Raw genomic sequence first — 19,668 nt, 5'->3', positions numbered from 1 at the left:
GGGGTCCCCACTGGGGTGCCTGGCCAGTCTGGGTGAGGGGCTGAGGGCCGTTTTCAGGCTGGCGAGTGACTGAAGCTCTCAACCTGTCCTTTTTTTCTTTTTTTTTATTCTGGGCCAGCTTTAGCTCTGAGGCTTGGCTCCAGCTTTGAGGCCTCAACTGCTGAAAGCAGGTATCTGGTTTGTTTGGGTTCTATAATTGTAACACTGTTGTGGTCCTGCTCACTCCAGCTCTGAGATCCCTTCTGGCTGAAAGCAGGTTTCTGGGGTTTTGTTTAGCTTCTATATTTGTAACATTGTTTCTTAGAGTGCAAGCTCAGAGGCTGGCAGCGGCAGGCGGGGAACACTGGCTTCCTCCGTCACTGAAGCAAGCAAGCCTCCTGTTAGCTTCAAGCTGCCTGGCTGCCGGCCGCCATCTTGGTTGGCAGTTAATTTGCATATCGCCCTGGTTAGCCAATGGGAAGGGTAGCGGAGGTATGGCTAATTACCATGTTTCTCAATTATTATATAGGATAATAAAAACATAATATGCTAATTAGACTGGATGACCTTCCAGACGAAGCTGTGGCTGAGGGGGACCGAGGCAGGGGCAGCCACTGTGGCAGGGGCGGGCTGAGCCCCTTGCACAAATTTTGTGCATTGGGCCTCTAGTATTTTATATAAATGTTCAATGTAGAAAAATTACTTATCCCAAACTGGGAAAACACAGTGTCTAATTCAGATGGAGATGATTAAGGGTGGCCTTACTAGAAGGCAACTTTCATACACAGTCACAAATTTAAATAATAAATCTCATGGGAATACCATTCTTCGTGTTTTAATGCCTATTTTAAAACTCCTCTCATTGTCCAGCAAAAAGAAAACCAGGGGTGTGTACACATAGAATTGAATGAGAAGAAAAACAAATAATTGAATTGATATACTTTAAATGTCAGCTTGAGTCAAATGATCCGTTACTAACTGAATTTCTTTTTACCTTCCTACTTCAAATAACTTATTGTTTGCCTGAATTGAAGCCAGTTTATTTGTTCAGAGATAGTCAAGGTCTAAGAAAAAGTGATCCCACATATAACTAAGTAAAAGAGGGCTGATAACAGAGTACATTTTAAAGTTTTACGATGAATGTATTTGCATAAACTCTTGAGTTAGCATTCATTTTATATGAATTGTTCATTTTTTTAAACATCTTATGTCCTGAAAGTCCCCAAATAATGCCAGTTCTAACCAAACCATGTTTATGAATCTCACTTTTGTATTTCTTTACATAAGGAGTTTGTTTATATTCAATTGATTTTAATAAGATTTCATTAGTTTATAGTGATTCTCAAGTAAAATATAATTTTCAGCAAAAAGCCTAAACTATGTTTCTTGGAGGTTTGACAGAATTTCCTCCTTAGTTCTTTAAGTAAATGGTCAAGAAGCATAATCTTTTGCAGGCAAAAAGCTTTTCCTGTTTACTAATTGGCATGAATGAGTAGGTTAAAAAATACATAAATATGATTTCAAAAGTACCATTTTCATTATAGTATGCTAATAAAGTTCCATTATCTAAACAGGTATTTAAGGATTTGTATCTAACATAAAAATACATTATCTGTCACTTTAGGCACCTTTAGAATATTCAGAGATCTTTTAAAAGTACAAAATAAATGTTTTGGATGTAAGTCTGCTTTAGACAATGATAGAGGAAAGAAAAGTTAGGTTCCCAAACTTAACAGTCTCATGATGTAGTAAATCATTAATTATGTCCATGGTCATTTTGGTTTCTTTTCTTACAGCATTTCATTGCAATTACACGTTGTATTTCAGAAGAGAAAAAAAAGGTTGTTACAGTATTTTTCATAAATTGGTTCTTTAACCAAATAATTATTTCTTTTAAAAATGGTTTAAAAATTGTACCAGTTTATGTTATTCCTATATAGTATCATTAGTTTTTTCATCATAAACAATTGTAATTTCAAAAGCTCTCGTAATGATCATAAATCAACATAGCTATTACATAGTAAGGTATTTAATGGCTAAACTATTGAATAGCTGTAACTTGAAGGTTTATGTAGGCATTTTGGAGTTAGAATGAGTGGAGACCACTTAACAAATGTTGTATTGAAGGCTTCCAAGTAAAAAGCATTTTACATTTCTTTGGAGGCATGGCTTTCATGCATAAAAAATAAAGCAGTTTTGATATTTAACTCACATTCCCAATGCAGTCAAAACCATGAACATGATCTCCTTTGAATTCCCCCTGAGAAAGTTTCATCATCTCTACAAACTGTTTCATTCTAGGGATCTGGAGTTTTGCAGGACTAAACTGAGTGTCTTCCTCTTTCTCTTCCTCCCTCTCCCAGTCTCCAGGAAAATGAAAGTTTCCTCATGGTTTGTACTCAGTTCTCACATCCCCTTGTGGTGGGTGTCATGCCCGGTCAAGGGTGGGAAGAAACCTTTGACATCTTAAACATGTGCTGCTTGGCACATAGTAGGTGCTTGAGAAATGTTTTGTTAGAACTGAACTAAACTTTAGGAACAGTACCAACGTTTCAAAAAAGTCTTGCTCCCTTGAGACCCCCAACCTTTCTTTCTTGTCCTTTTCCATCTCAGTGACTCCAAAAGACTCTCCCTATGTCTTGCTCTCATCTTTCTGATTCATCAAGACCTGAGCTCTGTGGCCATCTTTCCCATTCAGGTGGAAAGGCCTAACAAGAGTCCTGCTTCTGTGCAAAGAAATCACATCAAAGCCTTCACACTAAAGGATGAAATCTGCAACAGGCCCCCCTGGGAGCTTTAGGAAGCCCAGCAAATGTTCTCCTGGGCTGCTATATGTCAGGTGACAATCTTATGGTTGGGAGCATTCTTTTGTTTGTTTGTTTGTTTCTGACAAAGGTGAGCATTTCATCAGGCAAAGCTTTGGTTACTTATTACCACCAATATTAGACTTGGCTGTGGGAATTTTGAGTGCTCACATCTTGTTTCACTTAATTATTTTTGAGACTACTATTTTTGGAGACAGATGCAATCCCTAGGTTTGAATCCAGTTGAGTCATCTAGTAATGTGAGTTGAGTATGAACAATGAAAGAAGGGAAGAATTTATAATTCATTTCCTCCCCTGCTCTAGGAGGTGATGAAATAAAGCATTCTCTTCTCATGGAGTACACAAGGTTAATCACAGTGCCTACTTTCCTTGTGGTAGGGATGATTCAAGCTAAGTAAATTATTTCCCGTTTAATAATATTAAAATGTTAATGCTAAATGGATAATATAAATGATTAATATTAAATTATTAACTATTAAATAATTCTTAATATTACTTAAGAGCAATATTTTATAGTAATAACTACCTACCTACCATATGTCAGATACTATACTCTAATGCTCTTCAAAATTCATTCCATTTTTAGAAGAATCACATAACAACTACAGTTCACAGATGAAGAAACCGTATCTCAGAAAGGTTAGGTACCTTACCCAAAGACACACAGCTAGTAGAAGACCTGTCACAAATTAAACCAGGGATGTCTGTCTTGAAAACCCCGATTCTGGCAATGACACTGGAGGCTCCTTTTTATTGATTAAAAAAGAAAAAAAAGAAAAAAGACTGAAGTCCATCTAAATTAGCTAAGAATTCTGGCAGAGTGGGTTCATTTCATTCTCACCCTCTCTCCCGTCTTCCATGCATTCTCTTTATCACTGCTTATTTGCCCACAGGTCAAAGGCCCTTTTCTCATTACTTTGGTGAAAGTGGCCCTCCACCTCCTGGTGAAAACTCTGGGAGACTTGGTGCTATTTTAAAATGTCTTTAAAATTCAACTTTAACTCAACTTAGCATTTAAAATATACTTTGCAGCTCAAGTCTTTGTTATAGGTACTGTACAAAAAGAAAAATTTGAAAATTATTTACTATGTTTCTTAAGCTTATGAGCATATATATTTTGACATGTCTCTTAATGGACTCAAGAAGACCTCAAATTCTTACAGCAGTTGGGGGAGGAGGACATTTTTACTCAAGAGCCAAACTAATTTATCTTAAAAATAGGTGATTTAGGTACTGTTTGAAAGTGTGGTATTCTGTTGCATGCTTATGACTTCACTGGACAATTGATTTGTAGTAAATGCTCTCAAATGTTTGAAAAGTCCTGAGAGTTTCCCAATAAAGTGGGAGGTTCTGCATTTGATGGTGCACCAGGGCCACCATCATATTTTCATTGTTACCCTATTTTTAGGAATAATGCCGTGTGTTCCATTAGAACACTTGTCCCCAGGTAGTCAGAATGGACAGAAGAACTTTCACCAGCTCATTTCTGACCTTCGCCCAGAAATGCTTTCAAGAGGAAGTTGCAGTTCAGTTTTTCCGAGTTAGCATTTCCAGCCTCGTGGCTCCCCAGATTATCGGGCTGCTCTAAAGCCTAAAAAGGGATACCGGAAGAAAAATCGGAAGAAAAAAGGGGAAGTCACTGAATGTGCCCTAGCAAATGAGCCTTGCTTTCAGGCAGCTGTGGCTGGGAAGCCTTTGTTTAATATTCAGAGTGTATATGGGGGTGGGGGTGGGGGGGGGTGTTTTAGAAATTTTACTGTTTTTAAGGAGGCAGGCAGTCAATTTTCCATTTCAACCACACATACATGCAAAACTCAGATTCTTGCAAAGAGGCAACCAGCTACTATTTAAAATGTTTTAAACGGAATTCAGATGGCTCTTTTCCCTTCCGAGTCTGTGTGCCAAATGACAGAAACCAATACTCATCTTCCTTTCCCCCAAACCCAGGAGGACACATGAAAGAACCTAGAAACGTATTCCTTAAAGGAATTCGGACATTTCCTTTAAATAATTTATATACGCACATACGTATATAGTCCCCGTGTGCATTTCCCCCCTTTTTACTCGTGTGAAAGCAGCAGCTACAATAACTGAGATCCACATCCTCAGACTGTGACATTTCAGCAGGTCTTGCACTGAGAAGCCAAAATGCCTGGAGCTGCTCAAGCTGTCTCCCTCTCTCTTATCCACGGGCTCACAGCTCCTGCCCAGCGCCTCGCCGAGCGCGCTCCCGTAAAAGTTGCCCATCTTGTTAGCCCGGGTCTGAGTTTGCACGAGTGAGTCACGGAGGAGACACGATGTGCTACGGAGGCCAATGACCTGAAATCGTGGCCGCAATCTGCTCTTTCCTCCGCACTGACTCGCACCGCTCCCCTGTTATCTAGGATTCCTTTTTTTTTGGGGGGGGGGGGGGGACAGCAAGTACTCAGACAACCCCTGGGATGTTGACTATGAGCTTCTCCTTGAAATGTTTTTCCGATTCCGTAATCCGTTGGCTAGAAGCGCGACAGGACAGGACTACCAGGTTCTCTCCACCGCCGCCAGCCACTACACCTAGCGGCGGCTGGGTGCGCCAGAAATGGGCGGGTAGATGAAAAGATACCGCACCCACATACCTCCTTTCTCCTTTCTGCGGGATGCCAGTTGCGCGTTGCGGTCTTTGTCCGCTCGCCCTTCAGCGGGGGCCGCGCACTTCCGAGGATGGCCAGCAGGTGGCGCAGTTGGTTCACGCTGAGCCGCTGCCAGGGAAGGCTCTTCCACCTCCCGGAGGTCGCCCTCCCTCTGGGACCCAGGCTCCGGAGGAAAACCCGGCCCAATCCCCGAGGGAGCAAGAGCAGGCGCGGCCTGGCAGAAAGGAGGGAGAGATGCCTCATCTGAGAACGGGACCCCTGCAAACGTCTGGAGAAATGCACCGAGCCGCGTTGGGGTCCAATTCCCGGGCTACTTTGCTATCTCAGGACGGCGCTCAGGTGGCTGTGCCTGCGGCCAGAGTTTGGGGGACCGATCAGGGCCAAATGGCGCCTGCGCCCCCGGGGAGTCAACAGTGACACCGGGGCACGTCGGCACGTCGGCAGGGGCAGATGAGCAGATTTCTGCGGGTCCCGCTGCCCACCAGCGTCTCCCGGGGCAGGGAGAACTGTCGGGCGGAGCGCAGAGTTGGCACAGCCGCTCCGGGCAGCTTCCGAGTTCCCATTTGCGAAGTCCGGTCAGCAGTGGGCCACCACATTCCCACCTAAGCCCTTGGCTTCTATTCCCCGCGTCTGGGACTTGCCAGGTCCCGTTCCAGGGACTCCCCACGGGAAACACACAGTTGGCTCCCTGCCGGCAGGGCCATCCCGGAGCGCCTTGCCGCGGTGGGGAGTCAGGACCGGGGTGAGCCCCCAGGCGTGAGCGCAGAGATGGGGCCAAAGGGGCTTCTCCGTCGCTGGGAAGTCATTCGTTCCGCTTCAGAGCGGAGACAGTGACTGAGCCCAGGCGCCGCACTAGACGACGGGGACCGATCAGGTCGCTCTCCAGGCATCTAGGGGGTCTGGGGAATGGGGTCAATCAAGCCATAGAATCCCCTCCAAAGAGCATTTCATAAAGAGATGCGCAATAAAGACACGAAATAGGGCAGGGTAGCAGAGGGAGGCTGTGCCGGGCTCAGGAGTGCGTGTGCAGCCCCAGCCCCGGCGCACGGGACCAAAACGCTTCGACCCTCAGGAAAGAGCAACAGCAAAGAGGCTGGCCAACTTTATACTTATTTTATTACAATAAAAGGACCTTTGCCTCCTTCTCAACCCGTCGTAGGGGGAAGAGGGAATTGCCAACCTTTCCTCGGGCTCCCCCCCAACCAATTCAGAGACTTTCTAAGCTCCCTCCCCGGCCCAGGGGCTGGACCCCTGAGGTGAGGTCTGGGGACCCCGTCGCCTCCCTCGGCGGGGGCGGGGACCCACGCCAATCTTGCCCCCTCCAGCCCCGGGAGCCCCGAGGGGCGGGAACTCAAGGCGGGCTCGGCTCCGTGGGGGCGGGGCCAGGCCGCCGGGTCTACGCCACTATTGGCCGCGGGCCCCGGACTGGCGGGTGGGCGTCACGGGCCGGGCCCACCCCCTTGGCAATGTCTTCAGCCTGCTGCACTCCTAACTTAAGCATTTATTCCACTGGGATAGAAGCGGTAGGAGCAGCGTTGGCACCGGCGAACCATGGCTGGGATTTTCTATTTCGTCCTCTTTTCGTTTCTCTTTGGGACTTGCAACGCTGTCACCGGTTCCAGGGTGTACCCCGCGAACGAAGGTAAGAGTGGGGCGGCTTTTCTGCTGTCGGGGACAGAGAGGGGACGATCCGCGGGTGATTTTTTCCTGGGGAGCGTGAGGCCGGCAAGTGTGGGGGAGTGGGGGGGCGGAGAGGACGGGGATCCCCGCGTGAGCAGTGCTCTCAGACTCGAGAGAAAGGAGCCGGGGAGAGGGGATCCGCCGAGAGGAGGCACGGGGAGGCCGAGTGTCCTGACCCGGGCGGTGACCCGTGCCTGCGGCGAGACTGCCCAAGTTTGTAGCAAAAGGACAAAGTTTGTCAGCATCCGCCGCGAGGCCAGTTCGAAGCGCCCCGAGGGGATACACGGGAGCCGACGCTAGGATTAAACATATTAATTCTGTGGCCCAAGCCCTCGCTACCACCACTCCCTCACCCAGCCCCAGTCGACGGGAGAACGGAAGCCTGGAGCCCGGAGAGGGCTGGGTGCTCCCGGGCTCTTAGGGAAGCCGTGCGAGCAGTGGTTTCTGCCAAGTTTCCCGAGCCCTGCGCTTCCCGGGACCGGGCTGCGGAGCCTCCGCTGCGCAGCAGGAGCGGTGCGGCTCGCCGGCTGCCGGTGACCTGATTTCTAGCATCCGGCGTCAGTCACCTTTCTTCTCGCTGGGCTCCGGCTCCCCGAGGTGCGATCGCAGGTCTAAGGGGCCCACGCTCCTCAGATCACCCCGCAGACCTGGGCAACCCGCCGGCAAGTTAAACGGACTCGAGTTTTGCTTTTTGCCCCAGAACTGTGCACTGGGTTAGTTTGGGGAGAACGTGCGGAACGACTGGACGCGTCTCAGCGCTCGGTGTTCGGCGCGTCTGTTCGGACGCTGGAAGGATTGTGTGTCTGTGTCGGGGAGGTAGGGGTTGATCATGTAGTTTCTGATGATCTCAGAGAAAAGCGAGTTGGGTGTGCGTGTGTGTGTGCGTGTATGTGCGTGTGTGCATGCGCGCGAGGGCAAATGCGTGTTTGTGGCGCGTGGGTGCCCGCGTGGAGGTGGAGGATTGTGTTTCTGTGCGCGAGTGGCCTGTTGGTGCGCGCGTGTGTTCCGGCGAATGCTTGTACTCGAGCCTGCGTTCATCTAGCCTTGCATCTGTCTCGCCTACTTTTTCACCCCTCCCTACCCCTCACCTCCCCCATTCCATCCGTCCATTCATCCATCCAGCCAGCCATCCAGCCAGCCAGCTAGCCAGCTCTTCATTCGCCCATCCCTCCGGATCCGTCCCTCCATCCCTGTACAGTCTATCATTTTTCCTGTTCCGAAGGAGGGAGCCAAAACCCAACTTAGCCTTGGCTGGGCAGCCGGTACCCAGAGTTCGCCAGACGAAGGCTCGGATAGATTCGCACACCTGCCGGCAGACACTGCTTGCGAGAAAAGGGGCGCTCTCTCACCCTCCCTCTCTCCTCCCTCCTTCCGACCTGGGTCCAGATGCCCCTGCGGCTCCTTGGTCCCCAGGGTCAGTTCTCTTCTCTGAAGCTGGATCCCGCGTTCCGCTGGCTACTTGGCGCGCTTGTTAGGACGTCCCCTAAGACCTCACTGCACCAGATGCAGGGAATTTCTTTGCACCCATTTCTTGCTTTTTCTTTTGAAAGCAAAACTTGGGAGCCCTAGACACAAAAAGGTGCGGATGGAGCCATAGGCTGATGTAGAAAGGGGGGGGGAGGAGTCACCCCCCTCTCGAACTCCTCCTCCCCCTTAAAAAATAATTCATTTTGTTGCTTTTTATTCCCATCACGTTTCCTTTTCTCCCTTTTACCCTCCCTTTCTACTCCCTCCCTTTTTTTGTAAATTGGGTCTTATTGTTCCCTTTGTGTCCCTAATCCACCTTACATAAATCCAAATGGATGTAGCGGGCTTTTCTCTAGGGACCCAGAAGAGAGAATGAGGCCGGTGGTGGGGGTGCAACTCCGGGCGGGAGAGACCCAGGGAAGGCTCTACACTTTAAAATAATTAACAGATCCCAGGAATTCAGGCTTTTGGGGGAAACCAGGAGAAAGAGGCAGATTTTAACTCCTTGACTTCGTGGTGAAATGAGAGGGGACATGGTCAGAATACAGAGGCCTGGGGGTGAGAAGGGGAGTTGGGGTGCGCCAGAGCCAAGGGGAAGGCTTCCTCTTCCCACCCCTCCCCCAGCCCGAGGAGCCAGCCTCGCCGATCAAATTAATAACCCAGTGGTTCCTTTGAGATGGGCCTTTCGACCCGCAGGCCTGCGGATCTCGGTGGGAAAGAGAACGTGGAGAGAGAGGTTAGGAATTGACTGCGTCCTTTTCAGTGTCCGAGGTGCCTAGGCCTGCTCCTGCCTGGGCGGGGCTCAGCAGCTCCTAGGCTCCCGATTCCTAATCTTCGATGCACACGCTTAGGTGTAACACTAGCACACTAACTCCACTGCATACCTAAAATTCAAATCAGTGATTTCCTCTTGGGTGGAGGAGGAGTCTCTGTTTGTCCTCTAAAAGACCCGGGGAAGAGAATCATTCAGTTCATTTGCATTCTAATTCTACGAGTCTGCCATCTCTCCCACCCCCACCCCACTTTGAAACTTTGATATTTAAAAAAGCAGCGGATACCACCACCAAGGCCGATTTATTTGGTGATGGAGAGGGGGAAAGTGGTCGGGGAGAGAGCCTTTTCCTGACCCTTTGAGCACTCTCAGATAGAATTCACTTGTGGCTCTGTCACCATGATGATGAGTTATGCGGTCATCTGAAACTTGTAAAAACAAATAACTCCAGTAGACACCAGACAGAGATGAATGCAGATTTTGCTCTGGAGTGCAACTGCCCTACATAGATATATTTATTTTTTGAATTGTACTTGAGATTCTCTATTCATCCTTTTTAGAAAATGAATCAACTGAGTCCTGGGATGGAATTTTAAATGCTCAGCAAGTTAAATAAATAAGAACTTGCAGATTTAAAGAGGGGAGAAGATCAAGTGAGTAATGATTATTTACATAAGTGAGACCAAGTTTAGGTTTGATCAGAGTTGGATATGCGCACCCTCAGCACATATGGAAACGCTCAGGCAAATGGTTTTTGTAGTATTGGCTTTTGCAATTGGAAATTAATCTATTTTTCTTTTCCTTTTTGTAGTTACCTTATTGGATTCCAGATCCGTTCAGGGAGAACTTGGGTGGATAGCGAGCCCTCTGGAAGGAGGGGTAAGTTCCGAGTGGCTCTCTGCTCCGAAGGGTAAAAAGGGAGTGATTAGCAACTTTCTGAAAGTCCTAATGGCTTGATTCTTGTTGATTGTGGTGAGGGGGTCAGATTTCCGCCATGGCCTATGAAGTGAATTACGCTTTGTTGCAGAAATCCTATACTCCCCTTGGATAGGTCTGTCATGGTAGAACTAGAAACCAAAAGGGCAGAAAGGGTTTTCAAAATTAGGAGATCAGTAGAGGCATCGACTTAGATGCCTATTTAAAACTAAAATACCAACAAAAAAGGCAATCTGGAGACCTAATTAGAACTGATGCCTACGTCACTGTGATGGCCATGAAGTCCTGACTGGGTTCATGTTAGAGCAACTGTCCTGTTTCCAGGTGAGGAAAATGAATAAATAAAGATACTGGGGAGAAAGCCCTTCTCTTTGTCCCAGTCACAAGTTCAGTTCTGTGCACAAGCTAAGCTGCAGGAGCTCCTTACCTTGCTGTCAGGACCACCTTAAGGCAGCTGCTGCCCTCTTGCACACTGAAAGCCTTACGAACTCGTGCCCCCTACACAGTACATGCAGCAAGCATCAAAGCTTGAGCATCGTTGGGGCTAAATGTGAAAAGTTTAAGTATTTGGAGTCTTGGATCTTTGGTGCTGGAGAGGCTGCATTACAAGCATGAGAGAGAATGCACTGCTCATTTCTTCTAGAATTTGCCATCACTGCCTCCATTGGAAGATTAAGAGACTAGAAATAGGTCAATGGACACATTGTCTCACCTCAACCTTACCCCTTAATAACAGGTCAAAATGAATTCGTTTTGGGGGAAAAAAAATCAGTACAATATGTATCTCTGGTTTCTGCCAAATTGACATAACTCTCAGGTTTTTAAAAAATTATGCATATCAGCCCTCCTTTGCATTTTTTATAATCTATGACTAAGTCAAATGATTAAAAACAGTAGAGATGAAAGGAAGATTGAGTCTTTATCAGGCAAAAATTGTAATGCCAGCACCGACTATGGTGCTTCAACCATTGCATAAGCAATAAAAGATGAAAAGAAAATAAAGATGCATAGAAACTGTTATAGAAGATGGGTTTCAAAAATAAGATAAGAAACAATCATGAAAATGGAGAATTTTAGGATTTTTCCAAAGTAGTTCTCATAATCCATTTAAATGATACGGAGATTGCCCTGCCTTCCTGTTTTTTCTGCCTGAACTTGACTGTATTTAGTTGAGTCCCTGCTGAAAAATTCCAGTCTGCTCTCAAAACCATTTTTTTAAAGGGAGAGAGAATGATTGGCAGGCTTCTGGCAGTGTAGACAGGCTGTATTCACCGCTGATTGCAGGCAATTGCCCTCATCCTTTGAATGCGAAGAAAGGTACAGCTTTATCTTGTGAGAGTCAGACTCTTGTTAATCCTATACCCTGGAAAGGTCACTGATTCAGGAAGACTTTCCCATGCTACACTAGAGCTATTGCTCTGTAGGTTGAATGTATTAGAACTGTATGCTCAATTGAGGATGGAAGGTATCAGTACTTGCATTAAAAATTTTTAATGAGCCTTATTTTTCTTGCTAGTTGCTCTTAAGCTTGAAGAGAGAATGCATCAAGTATGACTTTGGATCTGACTTGTTAACACTAAATATACATGGACCTATTAAAAGCAAGGAGTGACACTTTTTTTTTTTTTTTTAGTACAGTCTATGGTCTATCTAGTTTCTGGAAAGCTTTTACTGCAATTTAATATGCTGTAGACTCCACACCCCACCCCCATCCCCCGAATTGCTGAAAAAGCACCTGGTCACTTTTTCTAGACACAAAACTTTTCTTGGTTGTCTTGAAGTCTTTTAAAAAATAATATTATGCATACTGATTATTGTATAAAACCCAGACTTTTATGGGCTGAGTGGAAATAGTGTTTTCCTTTCCTTAAATATTATGTATGTAGCATTGTAAGTATTATTGTGAGAGGTTAGAAATGAAATTTTACTTGTGCATAAGAAAAATAGTCTTTCCAAAATATATACCAGGTAGTAGCCATTGAGATATTAGGTACCAAATTATAAAATGTAATTAATCTCTAGATTTTATATTTGAAGAGGATTTATCAGGCTTAGAGTGACGGATGAATTGGAAGTCTACTGAGTAGGAATAGATTGGCTTCAAAAGTTCTTTTTAGCTGAGGGGGGGGAGTATATTTGAGTCTTTTGATTATTTTGAGACATCTTTGCTGGAAACTTTGGATTACAGTTTTGTCCAATAATGACCTTTATTTATTGTTGTTGCTGTTATTTTTAAAAAGAAAACTTATTTGACAATACAGTCAGAAACAACTCTCCTGTTTTTCCATCAGAACAACTAAACATGAAAATAATGGAAAATGATGGCTCCTGATGGCAATATTAGAGCAAAAACCTAATTTCTTGGCGGTGCTCATTTAAAGGAGTATATTGGGTTTCTGACATTGATTGTAAAATACAAAACTAAGGGGAGATTTGTCATTGTTCTGGTGAATTGATCAGTGTGTTTAAACAATCAAATTCAGGCTGGAGAATTCACAGTGCATCTGAATTATCCTGTATAAATTTTGTGGAGCTATCCCTATGTACTTTCATTTACATTGATAAATGTGTTTTGCCATATTTTCTTTGTTCTGAGAAGAGAAACATGCTTAGTAGGTTTTTTTGTTTTGTTTTATTTTTGAAGATGGGGATCTATTTTTGCACTTACGTGAATTTCCCCAAATAAGTAAATTACTGGTGATTTATTAATGGGTAAAAAGAAATTTTAATCATGACAGGGTACTTGTCCCTCCCAGTTCCAACTTTCATAATGGTAGTAGATGAAAGGGATAGAGGATTTTATGCATTATGGCCCTTCATATAGTAACATTTCCATCCATTAACAGTTCTTCAATGCACAGATGGGAAACCCGCTAAAAGATACAGTATGATTCTATGTACTCATATTTTTGGATGGAGGCTTAAGTGGAGCTATTATACAATATACATTTCTTAAACTCTTTTTTTCTTTTAATTATATTCATGTGTTAGATATTTAAGCTGACTTATACCAGATCTACATAAATGCATCACTGCAGATATTAATGAAGAGCTCTGTAGGATCCCCCAAACAGTCTTGCTCCTTTTATGATTATTTTTTCAAAGGCGAGAGTGAAATGACCACTTTAGTCATAGTGAATTCAGACTGTCCCACTATGAGAATCTTTGTTAGGAAGTAGATTGCAACTCTACCATCCTTTTTAAATTTCTTGAGCTTTTAATCACAAATGCTACTTACTATTTTGCTTTCAATACCCTCAGAGTATTTAGAAGCAAAGTATGTATGTGTTCTTGTTTACTTATGTGCGTATGTTTTAAAAATAAGAACAATATAAACATTTAATTGAATGCATGCTCTTGAAAAGTGTCCTACCATTACAAATGACAGCATATTTGAGAAATCCAACCAGAAAGTTTACTCTCTGCCTTCCCAGGATTACCAAAACCAGAATGGTGAGATTTTCTTTCCCCCTTTAAAGAGTAGTGACAGTGCCAAAAGAAAAGAAAAAAAATCCACTGACATTTTTTTAGGTATTAGAGAGCAAAGTTCTGACAGGAGCACCACTAATTAACTGATAATTGTCTTCCTTTGGCAAGCTTTCCTCTTCCTGCTCTTAATTTGCAGGTCTCTGTTCAGTTGTTGAAACAATACACATACTAGTTTTTCATTTATGAGTAAATTTGAACTGTTGCCACTTGAAATTGTAGCTGTTGTAATAGGTGAAATTGAGGTTGTTAGACCACCACAAGGAACTGCTGAGAACTCCTAAGTAATAAATCCACCATTGCCTCTGGATTAAAGGCAAAGGCATGAAACAATTTTTAAAAAGCAAAAATACTTCTGCAATAAAATACTGTCTTGTCTTCTCCATAACAGGCTTTATCTGTGAGGACTGGTGCTCAGTAGTTTTGAAAAAAAGTAATAATAATTGAAGTTGTATGAGAGTAAAATAGGGTTGACAGATCCTTGTGTGATGAAATGTTGTGATTGATACGTTTTCTTCGGATCTTTGCAGTGGGAGGAAGTGAGTATTATGGATGAAAAAAATACACCCATCCGAACCTACCAAGTGTGCAACGTGATGGAACCCAGCCAGAATAACTGGCTCCGAACTGACTGGATCACCCGAGAAGGAGCTCAAAGGGTGTACATTGAGATCAAGTTCACCTTGAGGGACTGCAATAGTCTTCCAGGCGTCATGGGGACTTGCAAGGAGACGTTTAACCTGTACTACTATGAATCGGACAACGACAAGGAGCGTTTTATCCGAGAGAGCCAGTTTGCCAAGATCGACACCATCGCCGCTGATGAGAGCTTCACCCAAGTGGACATCGGCGACCGAATCATGAAGCTGAACACTGAGGTCCGAGATGTAGGGCCACTGAGCAAAAAGGGGTTTTACCTGGCTTTTCAGGATGTGGGCGCCTGCATTGCCCTGGTGTCTGTCCGCGTGTTCTACAAGAAGTGTCCGCTCACAGTGCGCAATCTGGCCCAGTTTCCAGACACCATCACGGGGGCTGATACGTCTTCTCTGGTGGAAGTCCGCGGCTCCTGTGTCAACAACTCAGAAGAGAAGGATGTGCCAAAAATGTACTGCGGGGCAGATGGTGAATGGCTGGTACCCATTGGCAACTGCCTCTGCAATGCTGGGCATGAAGAGCGGAATGGAGAATGCCAAGGTAAGACGAGCCATATTGTACTTTTCATTAGGGCTCAGTGCACATAATTAAATCAGAGATGCGACTGAATGGAGTAGAGCCAGTAATTAGCAGCCCCTGTGGGATGTGGTGGGACAGAGGGGTCTAATGAGTAAGTGCTGTAGCTCCAGGTGGCAAGGCTGGGCCGGTTCTGATGCTGACAATGTAAATGATGCTGCCATAATCAGCAGAAGGCCAAACATATTTGCTATCGGGCACTTAGATCTGAACTGGCTTGATGTGCCCTCGGAAATGTAAATGATCAAGCTGAAGAAATGAGATTGATGGATCCTTCTTTAAAGAGGGTGGACAGATGTTCAAACCATAGTATAGACTTGGTAAAAATGGTAAATATCTCTGGTTGTGTGTATATGTACATAAACAATTTACATGTGAAATATGAATTGTGTTATTTCAAATCTCTGAAGCTGTGTGGGGAATGTCCAGTGTCCCCTGCCTTTTGGAGTGACAGTGTTTCGAGTGCATTTGTTCCACTGAGCACCCATCGACAGGGTCCCTAAGAGAAATTAATCTTGATGAAAGACCTTTCTTTCCCCCAGGAGGTGATAAGGAACTAGCAAGAGTCTTCTTATTTCATCTGTGGTCAGAGGCGATATTAAATTGTGAGCTATTTGGTTATTGAGTGTTTGAAGAAATCTTGATGTTTTTATCATGTTAATTTCTATGCAGCATATGTTTTTTTCCTCACCTAAAATAGAGTGTATGCAGTTCCTTCTTCCCTTATGTCCCCTTTTTCTGTCAGAATACTGAGGAATTTTTTAAGTTTTTTTTTTTTTAAAGCCTTGTTTCTGAGTAAGGGATGAGAGTAATTCATTTGTATATGGATTGCTCATGTCATGTGTAGCTTAAGGCTTTAAAAAAATCAGTTATCCAAGGTTTTTATTTTTGCTTGGTATTTATTTTTAGTGGTTATCAATAGTTTGCTGCTGCCAATCTCATTATGATTAGTACTAAAGAGTGTAACTCTGGTCCTATCTAGGCAACAGATCAGATTAATCTTTTCTCGGGGTGATTGTTGAGCTGTAGGCTGTATTGCCCATGGTTCACCTGATTTGGTGATTAAAGAGCCTGAAATAACTGCCTGCCAAACAATTTGTCTGGCATTTCAACCATCTTAATGACACGGTGGGATTAACTATGTATGGGGCAATCCACTCGACGGACTGGAAATCAACTATAATAACCTAGAAAAATTACAGTTTTGATAATTCGGTGTCATAGATTTATGGTTTCATAGTTTATACATTTCTAAAGTGTCATTCTTGATTTGCTTGCAGTTATTTTTTGGAGTAGCTAACAATGAATGTCTTTTAACTTCATTGTAAATAAAACAGAATAAAGGCTGACTACCATTTCTGTTGACCTAGCGTGAAAAGGTAAATTTGTAAACTAGAAAATTTGTAAGTTGTAATTTAAAGGCGGCTTTTGCCATTTTGTTTGCTGTTGACTTAGCAGCTATAAGATAACCTGTACCAAAGTGAAACTGTGAAGTATATTCTAATACCAATTTTTGAAAGTATATGAGTGCATTGTTATTGGCATGTGGATTATAATAATCATAGAAGGAATAGTGAAATGAACTGGGTGATGACACCACATCACATTTTAGAGTAAATTATTCTGCCTTTTCTATTTTTCTAAGACAGACTATGCACATCTTCACATGTCAAGATTTTTATATATATTTAAAATATATATTGTCTTCCATTTCCTACTCAAATGGTCACATGGCTGGCATTAGAATCTCTCTGTATTAATGTCATTGATTTTCAATTGTCACAGAGCCCAGTAATTCATAGGTTGCTTCATTGTGAAACTCCTTGACAGTTTTACAACCCAAATTAGAAGGAAAAGAGAAAAAGATGGAGGGGGAAATGAATGTAAAGTCAATTGAACAAGTTAGTGGTTTGTTTTATGGAAATAATCTTGGGACTCTAGTTAATCATGTAGTTCATGGGAAGGGAGGGGCTCCAAGTTTTAGGTCTAGTTCATTTCTGAGCAAACTGTTCTTCACACAGGGTCAGATATTTAATGGAATGGGAAGATTGGTTGAGTCATTTTTGAGAATCTTTGGTATTTCCACACCTGCTCTTCATGTATTTCCTTTGCTAAGCATAAAGTGATTAACTCGCCCTAGCTGGTTTGGCTCAATGGATAGAACATCGGCCTGCGGACTGGAGAGTTCCAGGTTCCTATTCCAGTCAAGGGCACATGCCCGGGTTGCAGGTTTGATCCCCAGTAGGGGGCATGCAAGAGGCACCTGATCAATGATTATTCTCATCATTGATGTTTCTATTTCTCCCTCTCCCTACCTCTCTGAAATCAATAAAAATATATATTTTAAAAAGTTTTAAAAAATAAAGTGATTAACTCTTTAAGAAGATACTTTTTTTTGCACAAAACCTTGTACTTTGTTGCTTTTTTTTTGGTTTTGATTCTTCTAGTAAGAATCTCTGATGAATTTAGGAAGAAAGGAAAAACTTGGATGACAAAGGATTCTTAAAATTCCAAACTTGAGTGAGACTTTTTAAAGACTGCAAAAGTCTTAGGAGTAATAAAAATGGTTGTCTCCATCCTTGACATTATTACTGGGGTGTCAGAGAAACATCCAAGTGAAGCTGAAGGAACATCAAGACAAGGAAATGTGTCTCAATTTGGTCACTAAGCTGTATGACCTTGAGCATGTTTTTTAGGCCCTCTGAGCCATGGTTTGTTTATCTGTAAAATGGGTTGATAATAATTATACCATCTTCTTGACTTGCCATGAGGACATGGTGTTGTTAGATCTAAAAATCACCTTTTAGATCATAAAGTATGAAACTGATATAAATGCTAGCATTTTTTTTTAATCCTTCTGCTCTTCCCAAGTCATAGCTGATGACTTTTAAAGGTGTTGTTGAGCTGACGTAGTAAAAGGGTATTCATCTCCCAGTCACTCTTGGAAGTCAAGGCTAAAGAGAGAAGGCATTGATTGCCCTTTCCCTAACAAAGAATAATGTCCATTTTCACACTTCATATTGCAAATGATATTTGGAGAGTGTCAGGGTTTTTTGTTGTTGTTGTTGTTTTGTTGTCTTTGTTTGTCCCTGAAGGAAAGAGAACTTTCCTTTGAGTGAGAGAAAAGTGATTAGGGGGTGGGACAAGAAAGAGGAGGTGTGAAGAGAGCTTAAGAAGGGATATAATGGAGAATTGGCAAGGCTTCAGAACTCTGGCAGCAGGTTCCTCCCCAATTGTCTTTCCAATGGGTATACTGTGGCAGGACAAATAGAAGACCAGGTGAAAGGTCACCTACTTCCTCATCCATCTTCCTCAGGGTCTGAGAGGTCAGAGTGAAGATTGATTAAGATCTTAAATGTTTGACAAAGGATCCCTGGCCAAAAATGGGCCAGGCGGGTGGGGGCCTGGGGTGTGCTGTTGTTTAAATCTAACCCTGGTCATCTGCCAGAGTCCTCAAGGGACTGGAGACAGAACTACACTTCCTCTTAGAGTTCTTACTTCCAAGCGGTACATGCTAATGGAGACGTGAAGAGCTGCCTCAAAAGTGTCCAGTGGCAGGGTGATGGTGGGCTTGCTCTCTGAAGCAGCTGCAAGTTCATTGTGCTCCTGAATACCATTTTCTGAAATGATTTGGCTCAGTCTCAGCAGGACAACAAAGAGTGTTAGTCACTCATCTGCCCTCTTCAGGAGAAGGGCGCAGTTGTTTGAACTTGCCTAGTGATTGGGTGCAGAGGATGAGAAAGTATTTGAATTAGTCTAGTCACCCATCCACCTCACATGGTCAGAAAAAGAAATAAAATCACATCAGGCACCCCCTCTCCCCAACACACACAGCCATTCCCCTCGGTGAGGGAATCTGCCAGATGTTTCACAGGGCTGTTTTCCTTTCCTCAGAAATATTAAGCAGAAGGCAGACAGGAAAGGATTCTTTATGACCTTATTTTTTGCTTAATTGAAAAGCTGAAAAATAAAAGCTACAGATTTACTCTTTGTGAAATATTAATAAGCAATATTTTCAGAGAATATATAGAAAAATGAAACGAATAAAAAGAAAACTTTATTAGAGTCACTCTTAAGGACAAGGAAGTGGTCACAACTGTGACAAAATTCAGCCAGGTAGAAATCAAGCCTTGCTGAAATATACACTTTTGCATAAATTGTTTGGGGTTATACATCTCTAGGATCTATATTATATATCATTACATATATATGATGCCTTTATATCAGCAAAAGGTATCTTGTTAAAAGCTTTTTTGAGAAAGAACAAGACAAATGCTTTGATGGCTGTGAGATAGAAATATTTCAAATTTGTCCTCTGAAAAGAGCGCTGTGGTTACAAAAAAATCATGATGACTTTGTTTTCCTAAGAACCTCAGGAGAAAGAAGTACTGAAAAGAAAGCATTTAAAATATAATTCAGAAGAGACACTGTTTTCTTTTACCTTTGAATCGTGTCTTTAAGAATCAATTGCTTGAATCGCATGGCTGCCTTTGTCCTGGCTTTGAAGCATGGCTGTGGCTATGATGATTGAAAGATGCAATTCTTTATATATGAGAAGAACAGAGTTTAATTATTGTCTTTTTTTTTTCTGTTGTGCTTTTTTATTTCTCCTGCTTCATGTGACCCAGCTTCTTTTTTAGTGTGAATGAGGCAATGGTCTCTA

At 43.3% G+C, this 19,668-nt stretch overlaps 1 protein-coding gene across 18 annotated transcripts in view; it reads left to right on the top strand.

The window, feature by feature from the left end:
- Positions 1 to 6,891: 6,891 nt before the first annotated feature.
- Positions 6,892 to 19,668, top strand: part of EPHA4 (EPH receptor A4) — a 136,541-nt gene continuing 123,764 nt past the window's right edge. For 3 of the 18 annotated variants that reach the window (XM_023761704.1, XM_023761700.1, XM_023761696.1), the window contains exons 1-4: positions 6,901 to 7,076; positions 10,165 to 10,232; positions 14,306 to 14,969; positions 15,548 to 15,610. In XM_023761704.1, coding sequence (XP_023617472.1) covers positions 6,986 to 7,076; positions 10,165 to 10,232; positions 14,306 to 14,969; positions 15,548 to 15,610 — 886 coding nt within the window. In that variant the 5' untranslated portion in view covers positions 6,901 to 6,985. The other 15 variants (XM_023761752.1, XM_023761746.1, XM_023761722.1 and 12 more) reach the window with 13 other exon arrangements.

This window comes from Myotis lucifugus, unplaced genomic scaffold (genome assembly GCF_000147115.1).
Source record: "Myotis lucifugus unplaced genomic scaffold, Myoluc2.0 scaffold_3, whole genome shotgun sequence".
Taxonomy (NCBI): Eukaryota; Metazoa; Chordata; class Mammalia; order Chiroptera; family Vespertilionidae; genus Myotis; species Myotis lucifugus.
This window is presented reverse-complemented; position numbering and strand designations above follow the sequence as displayed.